At 39.2% G+C, this 12,749-nt stretch overlaps 1 protein-coding gene across 10 annotated transcripts in view; it reads right to left on the reverse strand.

Moving 5' to 3' along the window:
* LOC128698933 (uncharacterized) overlaps window positions 1-12,749 on the reverse strand; it is a 122,885-nt gene that overhangs the window by 88,870 nt on the left and 21,266 nt on the right. For all 10 annotated transcript variants that reach the window (XM_070090306.1, XM_070090307.1, XM_070090305.1 and 7 more), the window contains 2 exons: window positions 11,634-11,845; window positions 4,509-4,866 (listed from right to left, as the gene is read on the reverse strand). In XM_070090306.1, the coding sequence (XP_069946407.1) occupies window positions 4,509-4,866; window positions 11,634-11,845 (570 nt within the window). The remainder of the gene's footprint in view (window positions 1-4,508; window positions 4,867-11,633; window positions 11,846-12,749) is intronic.

Genomic DNA, 12,749 nt, shown 5'->3' on the forward strand with positions numbered 1-12,749 from the left:
ATTAACAAATATGAGATGTTTTCTGGTCGGCTTGACAGAGTGAACAGAAACCATTTATGTCCGGGCTGGTAACAACAACAACAACGTTTGTTTACATAACTCGTGAAACTTCTACACACTCACTCACTCACACTCTCACTCTCGCTCTCACTCTCGCTCTCACTCTCGCTCTCACTCACTCTCGCTCTCACTCACTCTCGCTCTCACTCACTCTCGCTCTCACTCACTCTCGCTCTCACTCACTCTCGCTCTCACTCACTCTCACTCACACTCACTCACACTCACTCACACTCACTCACACTCACTCACACTCACTCACACTCACTCACACTCACTCACACTCACTCACACTCACTCACACTCACTCACACTCACTCACACTCACTCACACTCACTCACACTCACTCACACTCACTCACACTCACTCACACTCACTCACACTCACTCACACTCACTCACACTCACACTCACTCACACTCACTCACACTCACACTCACTCACACTCACTCACACTCACTCACACTCACACTCACTCTCGTTTATTCATTTAATCTTGTTTACTCACCTCTCACTCTACATTAAGACTACAGTTATTTTAAGGTAAGTAATGAGTGGACACGATTATTATATTATAGTTTAATAATATTATTATTATTATTATTATTATTCTTTCTTTCTTTCAACACACCGGCCATATCCCACCAAGGCAGGGTGGCCCAAAAAGAAAAACGAAAGTTTCTCTTTTAAATTTAGTAATTTATACGGGAGAAGGGGTTACTAGCCCCTTGCTCCCGGCATTTTAGTCGCCTCTTACAATACGCATGGCTTACGGAGGAAGAATTCTGTTCCACTTCCCCATGGAGATAAGAGGAAATAAACAAGAACAAGAACTAGAAAGAAAATAGAAGAATACCCAGAGTGGTGTGTATATATATGCTTGTACATGTATGTGTAGTGTGACCTAAGTGCAAGTAGAAGTAGCAAGACATACCTGAAATCTTGCATGTTTATGAGACAAAAGACACCAGCAATCCTACCATCATGTAAAACAATTACAGGTTTTCATTGTACACTCACTTGGCAGGATGGTAGTACCTCCCTGGGCAGTTGCTGTTTACCAACCTACTACCTAGGAATAACTATTATTATTAATATTATTATTAATTTAGGGCAATGGAGCACAGATCCACTGTATAGCACTTTGTCTGGATTTTTTGGGTTATCCTAGGTAATTTATACTATGTATGATAACTTCAGTTACGTGTACTTGTGTGAGAGAGAGATAGAGAGAGATACAGAGAGAGAGACAGCCACATTCAGTCAGCCAGCCAGTCAGTCAGCCAGCCAACCAACCACCCACCCACCCGGCTACCCACACGGTCACCCACACGGTCACCCACCTGGCCACCCACCCGGTCAGCCAGCCAGCCAGCCGGATATGTATTACACGTGTTCCAGAGTTCTTTCTCTTTACTTAGGGTATAGGCTACACTACATTCTGGCAGGATGACACTACCAGTGGTATTCTCCCATTCCACTGTGTCGACAATACATAAAGATAACAGTAACATATGATACTGTATGCGATGTAAAATTTACAATACAGTTCACTACCATGTATACATTATATACAGTACATAAATACTAATTAAAATATAACAATAGAAGTAAATTATGGTAAAAAGAATGAAGTAATGATTGTACATTACATTGCAGTACTATGTAGGTAGTTTATATAGGAAAGGTTTGACATTATGCCCTACCCAGTATGTCGGCAATTTTCAAAGGTTCGACTTATGTCCATTTTGACTCATGACTGGTTCGTCGGAACCAAGCTTGGTCTTAAGTTGGATGGTAGGTGTAATTCAGACTAATTATAAACTAATAAAACAGACTGGGAGGGTTGTAGGGGTGCCTTACCTATCATCAGGAAAATTCAGCAAACGAATTAACATTTCCACTACTTTAAGCTCAATTTCAAGCCACTTCCAGTGCTGAAACTAGCTAACCATTCTATCAAGTGATATCAAGAAACAGCCAATAAAGCCATAAAAATAATCTGAGAAAACACCTCAAAATTGCTATTTTAAAACAAACACAGTCAGAGTTTTGCTTTCTCCATCATGCACCGCATGAAAGATTTTTTTTTTTGCTGTACACATTAATCAGACCCATTTTTCTCATATCTAGGCCAAAATTTATCACTAACAGCTTATCCGAGTGAGATGATGTAGACCTATGCAAGGGACCCTGGCCTCAATGATATAGTTCTACATGACGGCCACTGAAGGGGTTAAAGATATAATACGAGAGGGGTAAAGAAGGCTTTGGGTTTTAGGAAACCTTAGAATCCAGGGGGCTAATGTATGTTAGACAGGAGTGAATGGAAACAAGTGGTTTTTTTTATTAGACATGCTGTTGGGTGCCAGCAAGGTAACATTTAAGAAGGGATTCAGGGAAACCAGTTAGCCAGACTGAGTCATGAAGGCAGGAAAGGCATTGCCTGCACTCCAAAGGAGATGTGGGGTTATTGCAGTTAGAGCGCAATCTGAATTGTGATGTCAGCATATTTCTGGCAAAACAGAAACTGAATGAATAATAGAAAATGCACAAATAACCCGCACATAAAAGAGAGAAGCTTACGACGACGTTTCGGTCCGACTTGGACCATTGACAAAGTCACACTAACAGAGGTGGAGCAGGACGGCTATATATAGGCAGGAAGAGGTGGTAGTAGTAGTAGTAGTACAAGAATTGTATATAATACCGACAGGATGAAATTAAGACACATGCACAACACCCGGGCATCCCCATCGTAGACGTTTCGCCATCCAGCCAGCCACTGGATGGCGAAACGTCCACAACAAAGACAGCCAGACGCCGCACATGTGTCTTAATTTCAACAGTAGTTGTAGTAGAAGAAGAAGAGGTAGTAGTAGTGGTAGCGGAAGAAGTGGGAAATAAGGAAGACGAGCCAGTCAAATACAAAGGAAGGGGAGCACTGCAAGAGAGCTAGATACCCACAGAGGGAGAGCAAGCGCACAGAGGTGCGTGAAAGGGGAAGTGGTGAAATAAAATAAATGAAGAAGGAACAGAAACACGAGACAGGAGAGAGAAAGACAACCCAGAGGAGAAAAGGAGAGAGGAAAGGGGAAGAGGAAGAAGAAAAAGAAAAAGAAAAAGTGAGGATTCAAGTTAAGTCACGGGTGTTCTGAAGTTTGGAGCATTTTACAATGTAGTGGGAGAGGAAGGCATCTACAGAGACGAAGCCAGGGCTAAGGTTCATACAAGGAAAGTTGTGTATTAGAGAGGATTCAACTAGACGGCGACTGAATCCTCACTTCTTCTTTTTCTTTTTCTTCTTCCTCTTCCCCTTTCCTCTCTCCTTTTCTCCTCTGGGTTGTCTTTCTCTCTCCTGTCTCGTGTTTCTGTTCCTTCTTCATTTATTTTATTTCACCACTTCCCCTTTCACGCACCTCTGTGCGCTTGCTCTCCCTCTGTGGGTATCTAGCTCTCTTGCAGTGCTCCCCTTCCTTTGTATTTGACTGGCTCGTCTTCCTTATTTCCCACTTCTTCCGCTACCACTACTACTACCTCTTCTTCTTCTACTACAACTACTGTTGAAATTAAGACACATGTGCGGCATCTGGCTGTCTTTGTTGTGGACGTTTCGCCATCTAGCCAGCCACTGGATGGCGAAACGTCTACGATGGGGATGCCCGGGTGTTGTGCATGTGTCTTAATTTCATCCTGTCGGTATTATATACAATTCTTGTACTACTATTACTACTACCACCTCTTCCTGCCTATATATAGCCGTCCTGCTCCACCTCTGTTAGTGTGACTTTGTCAATGGTCCAAGTCGGACCGAAACGTCGTCGTAAGCTTCTCTCTTTTATGTGCGGGTTATTTGTGTATTGTTCCAGTCACGGTATTGTGCCTTTTTGTTATTTAATAGAAAATGCGTTTCTTTCCTTGGGTCACCATGACTTGGAGGGAGATGGCCATTCAAGAATATAAAAAATATATACAATAAACAGAACAATGAAAATAAAATGCATGAACTACCCCTTATATCACTAGATGTGCAAAGAGTAAGAAGATATGAACATGAAATAAAAAAATATCATGAAGAATAGTGAGACTACCTAAGGATAAGATCTTTACTAGGGATGCTACAGCAAAGGAACATGGTTGGAAATAGCCTACCCAAATAAACCTGGATATCAAGAAGCATTCTGTCAATGTAATAATATTAAACAAAAGGAATAAGCTGAGTAATAATATTTTAAGCATCTTCCAGACACCCCAGTCATTTTAGTCTGACAAAAACTAAGAGACAGGACGATGGGCTTATTCCCTTCTCCTTTCCCTATAAACTCATATAGGGAATCAAAAATAAGTAATTATATAAAGGTCACAAGAAGAAAAGATAAAAGTACATAAAAAATATTAGTCCAAATATCCCTTCACCTATTGGAAAAATGCACAAAAGAAAGCAACTATACATGCTCTATAAATGTGATCTGTTGAGAAGCCTGTTGCCCAGCTTGAAGTATTTGTTGCTGTTGAAGTTGCTGCTGTTGTAACACAAGTTGCTGCTGAAGCTGAGGTGACCCTTGCTGTACTAGCTGTTGTTGCTGTTGCGGCTGTTGCAAAGGCAACTGTTGTACCTGCTGTTGACCCTGTTGCTGCTGCAGCTGAAGCTGGTAGGACTTTTGTTGTGCATGTTGCTGTGGCTGCTGTTGCTGCTGCTGCTGTTGCTGCTGCTGCTGCTGTTCTTGTTGTTGTTGTTGTTGTTGTTGTTGTTGCTGCTGCTGCTGCTGCTGTTGTTGTTGTCTCAATTGTTCTTGTGTGAGCTGTGTTCTACAAAAAGAGAAATATATATATATATATATATATATATACATTTAAACAGAATTATAATACCCTTGCAAAATGTTAAAAAATTTTCTTCACATAAAACAAAAAGAAGAGTATAATGCCAAACAAACATCAAGAGTATCACCTGCATAAATCAAGGTACACTGGCACTTTTGAAATGGCTAATGTAAAAAATATTAAAAATTTTATATTAAAAGAATATACAGCCTCTCCTCACTTGGCAATGTACTCGTTTACCGACAACTCAAGACTTACAATGGGCTCTCTGACCAGTATGCATACCTAAATAATGAATATTAGAGCTGATTTCCTCCATTCTGTTTATTGCAATATATAGTACACTACTGCATAAACATTTAAAAATATATCAGAAATGTTATAAATGGTGTAAAGGTGACATTAAAACAACATCAAAGATGGTCGACACCAACCCACTACCATTATAGTATGCTCCTCACTTAAGTAACGAACTCGTTTACCGACGTGGTCTTAGGAACGGAACTCCGTTGTTAAGTGAGATGCTGTATAGGTGCTAAACCCATATAGGTCATACAATGCAGTGGTGTGATGCGTAAGAGCTAGTGGAGCTGAAGATAGTAGGGGTGCAAAATTAATATCAAAAGTTTATAAAGTAATTTAGTTTGTCAAAATGCCAAGAAGAGAGTCAGCAGCAAAAGTGGGGCTTTCAGCAAAGTCAGAGCAAGTTTATTAACCCTTAAAAGGTCCAAACAAATCGACGTTCAAATCCGTAGTGCTCCAAAAGTAGATCTACATTTTTTTTTACATATTTTCAAAAATAACAAAAAAAAAGTAGATAAAAGTTTTTTTTTGCACATTTTTAAATGTAAAACAAGAAAGAAGATCTACATTTTTTACATAGTACTTTCAAATGTTGAAAAAACGTATATACAGGTCTCCCTCAACATTCGCGAGGGTTAGGGGATCAAGAGCCTCGCGAATGTTGAAAAACCGTGAATGTTTGGTGCCCCAATATATTGTAGGGAAATATAATACAATACTGCTTCCTTAACTTGTTGAACCATGAACAATCATAAAATACATGAAAACGTCGTAAATTGTACTAAATATATACATGTTATGTTTTACTAACATGTATGTTATTAAATACCACAGACTCCTCCACTGCCTCCATCAATGCCTCCACCACTTCCTCCACCACTGCGAGTCCCTACTACCCTCCCTCCGAGCCCCGCAACTGGCAGCCAGCCCTCCCACCACTCAGTGTGGCGAGTGTTTTGTTTGTTCATTATTTGCTATTAAACTACAGTATAAATAATGTAAACCCATTCATGACTGCATATTGGAATGGCTATTCAGAAAGGTTTTGGACGGTGCCATCATGTGTTTACTCTTGAACACAGCAAAGAATCAAACATTTCTGCTTCTGCTAATAATAACAATAGTAGTAATAATAATAATAATAATAATAATAATAATAATAATAATAATAATAATAACAATAATAATAATAATAATAATAATAATAATAATAATACGATATAATTGAAGAAGGAAATTGTACAAAAATACGAGGGAGTGGTTGACACATCGTCAGTGTGACTGTTTATGCTGGAGTGAACATTAGTCTCCCTGCTCTTCCAAACATTTCACAATAATTCAGCAGTTGAGGCAGTGGTATTTAACCCTTTCAGGGTCCGTCCCGTAGATCTACGGCTTTACGTTCAGGGTCCAAACCGTAGATCTACGCCATGAGCTCAGCTCACTCTGATAAACTGTGAGTGGTACATTTGGGCCTAGATATGCGAGAATACATCTATGTGGTATGTGTGCACCACATAAAACAGATCCTGCAGCACACTGTGTATAATGAGAGAAAAAAACTTAAATCATGATTTTTCGATTAAAACAGCAACTTTGCAGTGTTTTTTCGTATGTTTTTTATAGTTGTATTTGCGATTTCTTGGTCTCATTTGATAGAATGGAAGACATATTACAGAAATAGAGATGATTTTGATTGGTTTTAGCACTGGAAATGGCTTGAAACTGAGCTCAAAGTAGCAGAAATGTTAAATTTTTGCCGATATTCAAGAGTAAACAAACGACCTCACACGTCTAATACACGTCAGCTGGTGGGTCTAATATACATTCACAAATATGGTGATGATATTTATACAATTATTACAGTATTGCATAACAGTAAATCTTCTATTTTTTGGTGTGAATAAAAATTCATTATGTGAATAAAAAATCAAAATGGAATTTATTTGTAAAGCCTCAAAACATAACTAATGAACAGAGGAAACGTTAGTTTAGTGCCAGGAATGCCTACATTGTTTATTCTGGACCCTATTTTGAAATTGGAATATTTTGAACTTTGTGTTAAATTGGCCAAATTAACAATTTCCGATCACTTTATTTTGTAGTTGAAACAGTTGACTTGGCGATTTCTTGTGCTCAATCGATAGAATAGAAGTAATACTAGTGAAATAGCTAAGAATTTGGTTGATTGGAATAATGTAATTGGCCTAAAATGGGAGTCAAAGTCGGCAAAATCGTCGATTCGTAAATGTCGCTGACACATCAAAATTCGCAAGAGCATAATTTCGTCAATTTTCCACCAAATTTTGTACTTTTTGTTTTATTACCTTCACAAAAAGATTCTCTACAATTTCATAAGAAAAAATAACAAATTTTTTTTTTGAAAATTCTTGGACACTGGTGCGTGACTCCAGATTTGGGCCTTGGACCCTGAAAGGGTTAATAACATATATGTTATAAATAATAATAGTACATATTATTAATAACATGTATTATTATTATTAATAACATGTATGTTATTAAATACCACTGCCTCAACAGCTGCCTCAACCACTGCCTCAATCGCTGCTTCAACAGCTGCCTCACCCACTGCCTCAACAGCTGCCTCAACCACTGCTTCAATCGCTGCCTCAACAGCTGCCTCACCCACTGCCTCAATCGCTGCCTCAACAGCTGCCTCACCCACTGCCTCAATCGCTGCCTCAACAGCTGCCTCAACCACTGCCTCAATCGCTGCCTCAACAGCTGCCTCAACCACTGCCTCAATCGCTGCCTCAACCACTGCCTCAATCGCTGCCTCAACCACTGCCTCTACCACTGCCTCTACCACTGCCTCTACCACTCCAGTCACACTCAATCTACAAGCACCAAACACAATGAATTATTGTGAAATGTTTAGAAGAGCAGGGAGACTAATGTTCACTCCAGCATAAACAAAGTCACACTGACGATGTGTCAACCACTCCCTCGTATTTTTGTACAACTTCCTTCTTCAATTATATCGTATTTATTATTATTATTATTGTTATTATTTTTATTATTATTATTATTATTACTATTGTTATTATTAGCAGTAGCAGAAATGTTTGATTCTTTGCTGTGTTCAAGAGTAAACACATGATGTCACCGTCTAATACCTGTCCGAATAGCCATTCCAATATGCAGTCATGAATGGGTTTACATTATTTATACTGTAGTTTAATAGCAAATAATGAACAAACAAAACACTCGCCACACTGAGTGGTGGGACGGCTGGCTGCCAGTTGCGAGGGTCGGAGGGAGGGTAGTAGGGACTCGCAGGTGGCGGGAAATTTGAATATGATTTGGCGGCTGGGAATTTGGTGGCTGGGAATTTGGCGGTTGGGAATTCGCGAATGTGTGAAGCCCGCGAAAGCTGAAAACGTGAATGTTGAGGGAGACCTGTATACGTTTGGACCATTTAAGGGTTAAAAAGCTGCAGATGCCAAAAGTTGCCTCTAATAGGGAAATTTATCATTGTCTTCAAGTAACCAATCAAATAGGCTTAACTCCTTCCCAAGGTAAATGAGATGACAAGTAACCAATCAAATAGTCTTAACTCCCCTTCCCAAGGGAAATGAGATGTGAAGCCAAGTACAGTTCCAGACTTGGGAGCAGGTGGTTCCCAATCACTTGTAAGTTGGAATAATGACTATTAGGATTTGATGTTTACAAAACTCTCCAAAATACAGCAAAATATCATATAAGTAAAAACGTCTTAGAAAGAGCCAATCTATAATGCAGGAGAAGCACATCCAAACCCCTCCAATGTTTCTTATGTTCGAACATTGAAGGGTTAACTCTTAAAGTGCAACAAGGCTAAAAATAAAAACCTAACATATGATCCACTAAATAAGAATAAAAAAAAAAATTGAAGAGATTATTTTTCTGGTGGTAAAAAAATCAAACAGAATTGCAATACAGGCAATACTTATACAATTACACATCTGCAAAGTTGGCATTTTTGGTGCTCAGGATAGCAACATCAGGTCCTGCCACTTGATGTGTCTTAGTGTAAATAGCGATTTTTCATTTTTTTCTTCAATATATGTAATTTTTATGCTTCATTTTCACTAATAACGAGTAGAACCATAATCTTTATGGAAACTGGTAGCTATTTTCAATTATCTACAAAGAGGACAAAGAACTCTGTCTATAGAAGCAAAGAGGGGAATGTATGAGAGTGTAGTTATACCAACACTCTTATATGGGTGTGCAGCATGGGTGGTGAATGTTGCAACGAGGAGAAGGCTGGAGGCAGTGGAGACGTCACGTCTGAGGGCAATGTGTAGTGTGAATATAATGCAGAGAATTCATAGTTTGGAAATTAGGAGGAGGTGCGGAATTTCCCAAACTATTATCCAGAGGGCTGAGGAGGGGTTGTTGAGGTGGTTCAGACATGTAGAGAGGCTGGAACATAATAGAATGACCCTGAGAGTGTATAAATCTGTAGTGGAGGGAAGGCAAGGTAGGGGTTAGCCTACGAAAGGCTGGAGGGAGGGAGTGAAGGAGGTTTTGTGTGCGAGGGGTTTGGACTTCCAGCAAGCATGCATGAGCATGTTAGATAGGAGCGAATGTAGAACTTGACGTGCCGCTGGAGTGTGAGCAACGGTAACATGTATGAAGGGATTCAGGGAAACCGGCAGGCCAGACTCGAGTCCTGAAGATGGGAAGCACAGTGCCTGCACTCTGAAGGAGGGGTGTTAACTGTAGTGTAAGCACGTCTCTGGCAAGACAGTGATGGAGTGAATGATGATTAAATTTTTTCTTTTTTTTTTTCAGGCCACCCTGCCTTGGTGGGAGACAGCCGATGTGTTAATGAAAAAAAAAAGTTCTAATAGATACATACACTATTAACAGGCCCTGGTCATGTTCATAAAACTGCTGTAGTATGGATGTCTTTGAAACTTGGCATCAGGCAGTGATGGTTTACATCGCTCTTGCAAGTATTGCATCTTTTCTCCTTTACTGTCTTTATGTTGTGTGAAAACAGAGGTAACATCTGACTGGATTTTTGGCTTTTATTTTTGTTTGATAACAGGAAATACTACTTTAGTTTTTTCTTTTGGGCCACCCCGCCTCGGTGGGATACGGCTGGTGTGTTGAAAGAAAGAAAGAACAGGAAATACTGTGGGAAAGTGATTTTCTACTGTCCAATGAGATGGTATCTGGACATCTTTATGAGGTCAATGTTTTCATCATTTGCATGACCTGTTATAGTGTCACTATTGGCCACTGCACAAAGCTATAAATATCTTCAATGGTATCACTATCTTCAGCATCAGTTATTTTTTTGGAATAAAAATGACATTTCCTGGAGGAGAACATTTTATGGTAAACACAGACCAACATGCAATTCCCACAATGCACTTGGCAGGCTGGTATTTTTTTCAATAGTGCCACCTACTACACACACTCATTCTTTGTTGTGATGGCTGCCTGTACATCTCGACCCAAATTTGAAGATAGTAGGCATGTGACGTGAATTCACATCACAGGCACTTTAAAAATCAATAAGGACTGTGGAAGAAGGCTAAAAATGTCATCAGTGACTAATGACAACATAACATAATTCACTAAATAATTTTCTTATGTATAATAGTGACAAAGAAGACAAGTGTTTGGAGGTATTTATGTGACTCCTGAGCAACAGACAGCTGTGAGTAGTCTGTTTATATTTAATCAGCTGATGACTGTGGGTCAGCAATCAATATACCTGAAGAGTGTTTCCAGGCAGTCAATATCCCCACAACTGGGTCCCAGAGCAGGTCTCCTGGAAGATCAAGGCCTGATGAACCAGGCTGCTACTACTGGCCATATGCCATACATTTAGCCAGAGGCATCAATCAACTTTACCCAGGCCATGTAAATCTCTGAATAGAAAAGTTTTCCCTGCTTGAGCCACTTTTTTTTAAACTTTTATACTGCATAAACCCAGGCAAAACTGCATTCTAGTATTTTTAATATAAAAATGAATGGTGTGCTAATAAAAATGTACTACATAAACACACAAGATGTCTGTTAGTATTTGTAAGAAAGAGTAAAAAAAAAAAAAAAAAAAAAATATGTTCTAGTGTTATTTATATCAAATACATTGTTTTGTGGAACTTTGTGCGACATGATTTGAGTAATAAAACAAACAACAACCTGTGTCCAGAGAAAACCAGGTTCTAGAGTTTGTAATCGGAAAAAAAAAAAATAAAGAAACGTGAAAGAAAAATTGGGTGCCATGCGGCAATATTCACAGCTGTCATCAAGCACTCCATAAGTAATGAACTAATTTCATTATTTTTCGTCTTATTAAATGTAGGAAATTCTACTCAACTATTATCAAAGCTCTTAAATACAGCTGATTTGTCCATTATCAAAGCTCTTAAATACAGCTGATTTGTCCAAGATAAATATTCAAAGTAACCATTATCTCTACCCACCTATTACCCCTCAGGTTTTGAACAAACTGTGGCTGTGCCTGCGGCTGCTGTGGCTGTGGCTGCGGTTGCTGTTGCTGCTGTTGCTGTTGTTGATGCTGCTGCTGCTGCAATATTTGTTGTTGTGTTATCTGGTGTTGCTGGAGCAGTATTTGCTGAGGGTGCTGTGCCTGCGGGGGCTGTGGCTTCACAGGGGGACTTCCAGCAAATACAACCTATGAAGAAAATTCACTTACAAGACACATTCTCCTCTAAAGGAATACAGTCTATTTTGATCTGCTATTGTTAATTCAGTTACTTATCCTTCTTAAGACAAAAGTGTAACCAAACTTCACCTCTCCACTATTCCCCAATTTTAGATCAAAAGAAGAGATCCATCACCTATGCTTGGGGGAAGGAGTAATTACTACCTTTGACATACCTGTGACCTGTTTTAAGGTTTCATCTACCCTCACAACCCAGCCCACAGGCCAGGATTCTTTGTTAACTACCTCACCAACCAGATTATTCTAATAATCCAGAGGCCCATATAGCTATCACAACCTGATTCACCAAGAATTTGTAGAGATAAAAATTTATTAAGAGTACAATCTTCAGAATCTCTGTTCCCTACCATAAAGAGGTGATCCAGATATGCTGTTATGTACCTAGCTCAATTCTGATAATGCTTTACTATTTAAAACGTCTACAGAATATCATTCAGATTCTGTTCTTGGAATCCATAACCAACAACTATCTCAAGGATGTTACACAACAAAAACCATCAACTGGAATACTAAACAATGACTTCAGACAATGTATGCCTCCCTTACTAGAATACCTAAACTATTAAACATGAAATCCCTTCTAACAAGTCTCTTGTGCCCCATATATCTACAGAACATAAAATTGTAAGACTGATCACACACTAAGGATATAACTAAAAGCCTGTCCACTGCTATGGTCACTGGACACTAAGTTCCATTTTGCCTGCCTTGGGTCATCAACCTTAAAAAGCCCTGTCTCGTATTCTCTCTTGTTGTACATTGTTGTTATAGGTTTAGACAATGTAGTAACAGGAGTGACCACAATCATTCTGAATGCATTTCTCATTTTTATAACAATTATTGCTAAGCACAT

Source organism: Cherax quadricarinatus, chromosome 31 (genome assembly GCF_038502225.1).
Source record: "Cherax quadricarinatus isolate ZL_2023a chromosome 31, ASM3850222v1, whole genome shotgun sequence".
Classification (NCBI taxonomy): Eukaryota; Metazoa; Arthropoda; class Malacostraca; order Decapoda; family Parastacidae; genus Cherax; species Cherax quadricarinatus.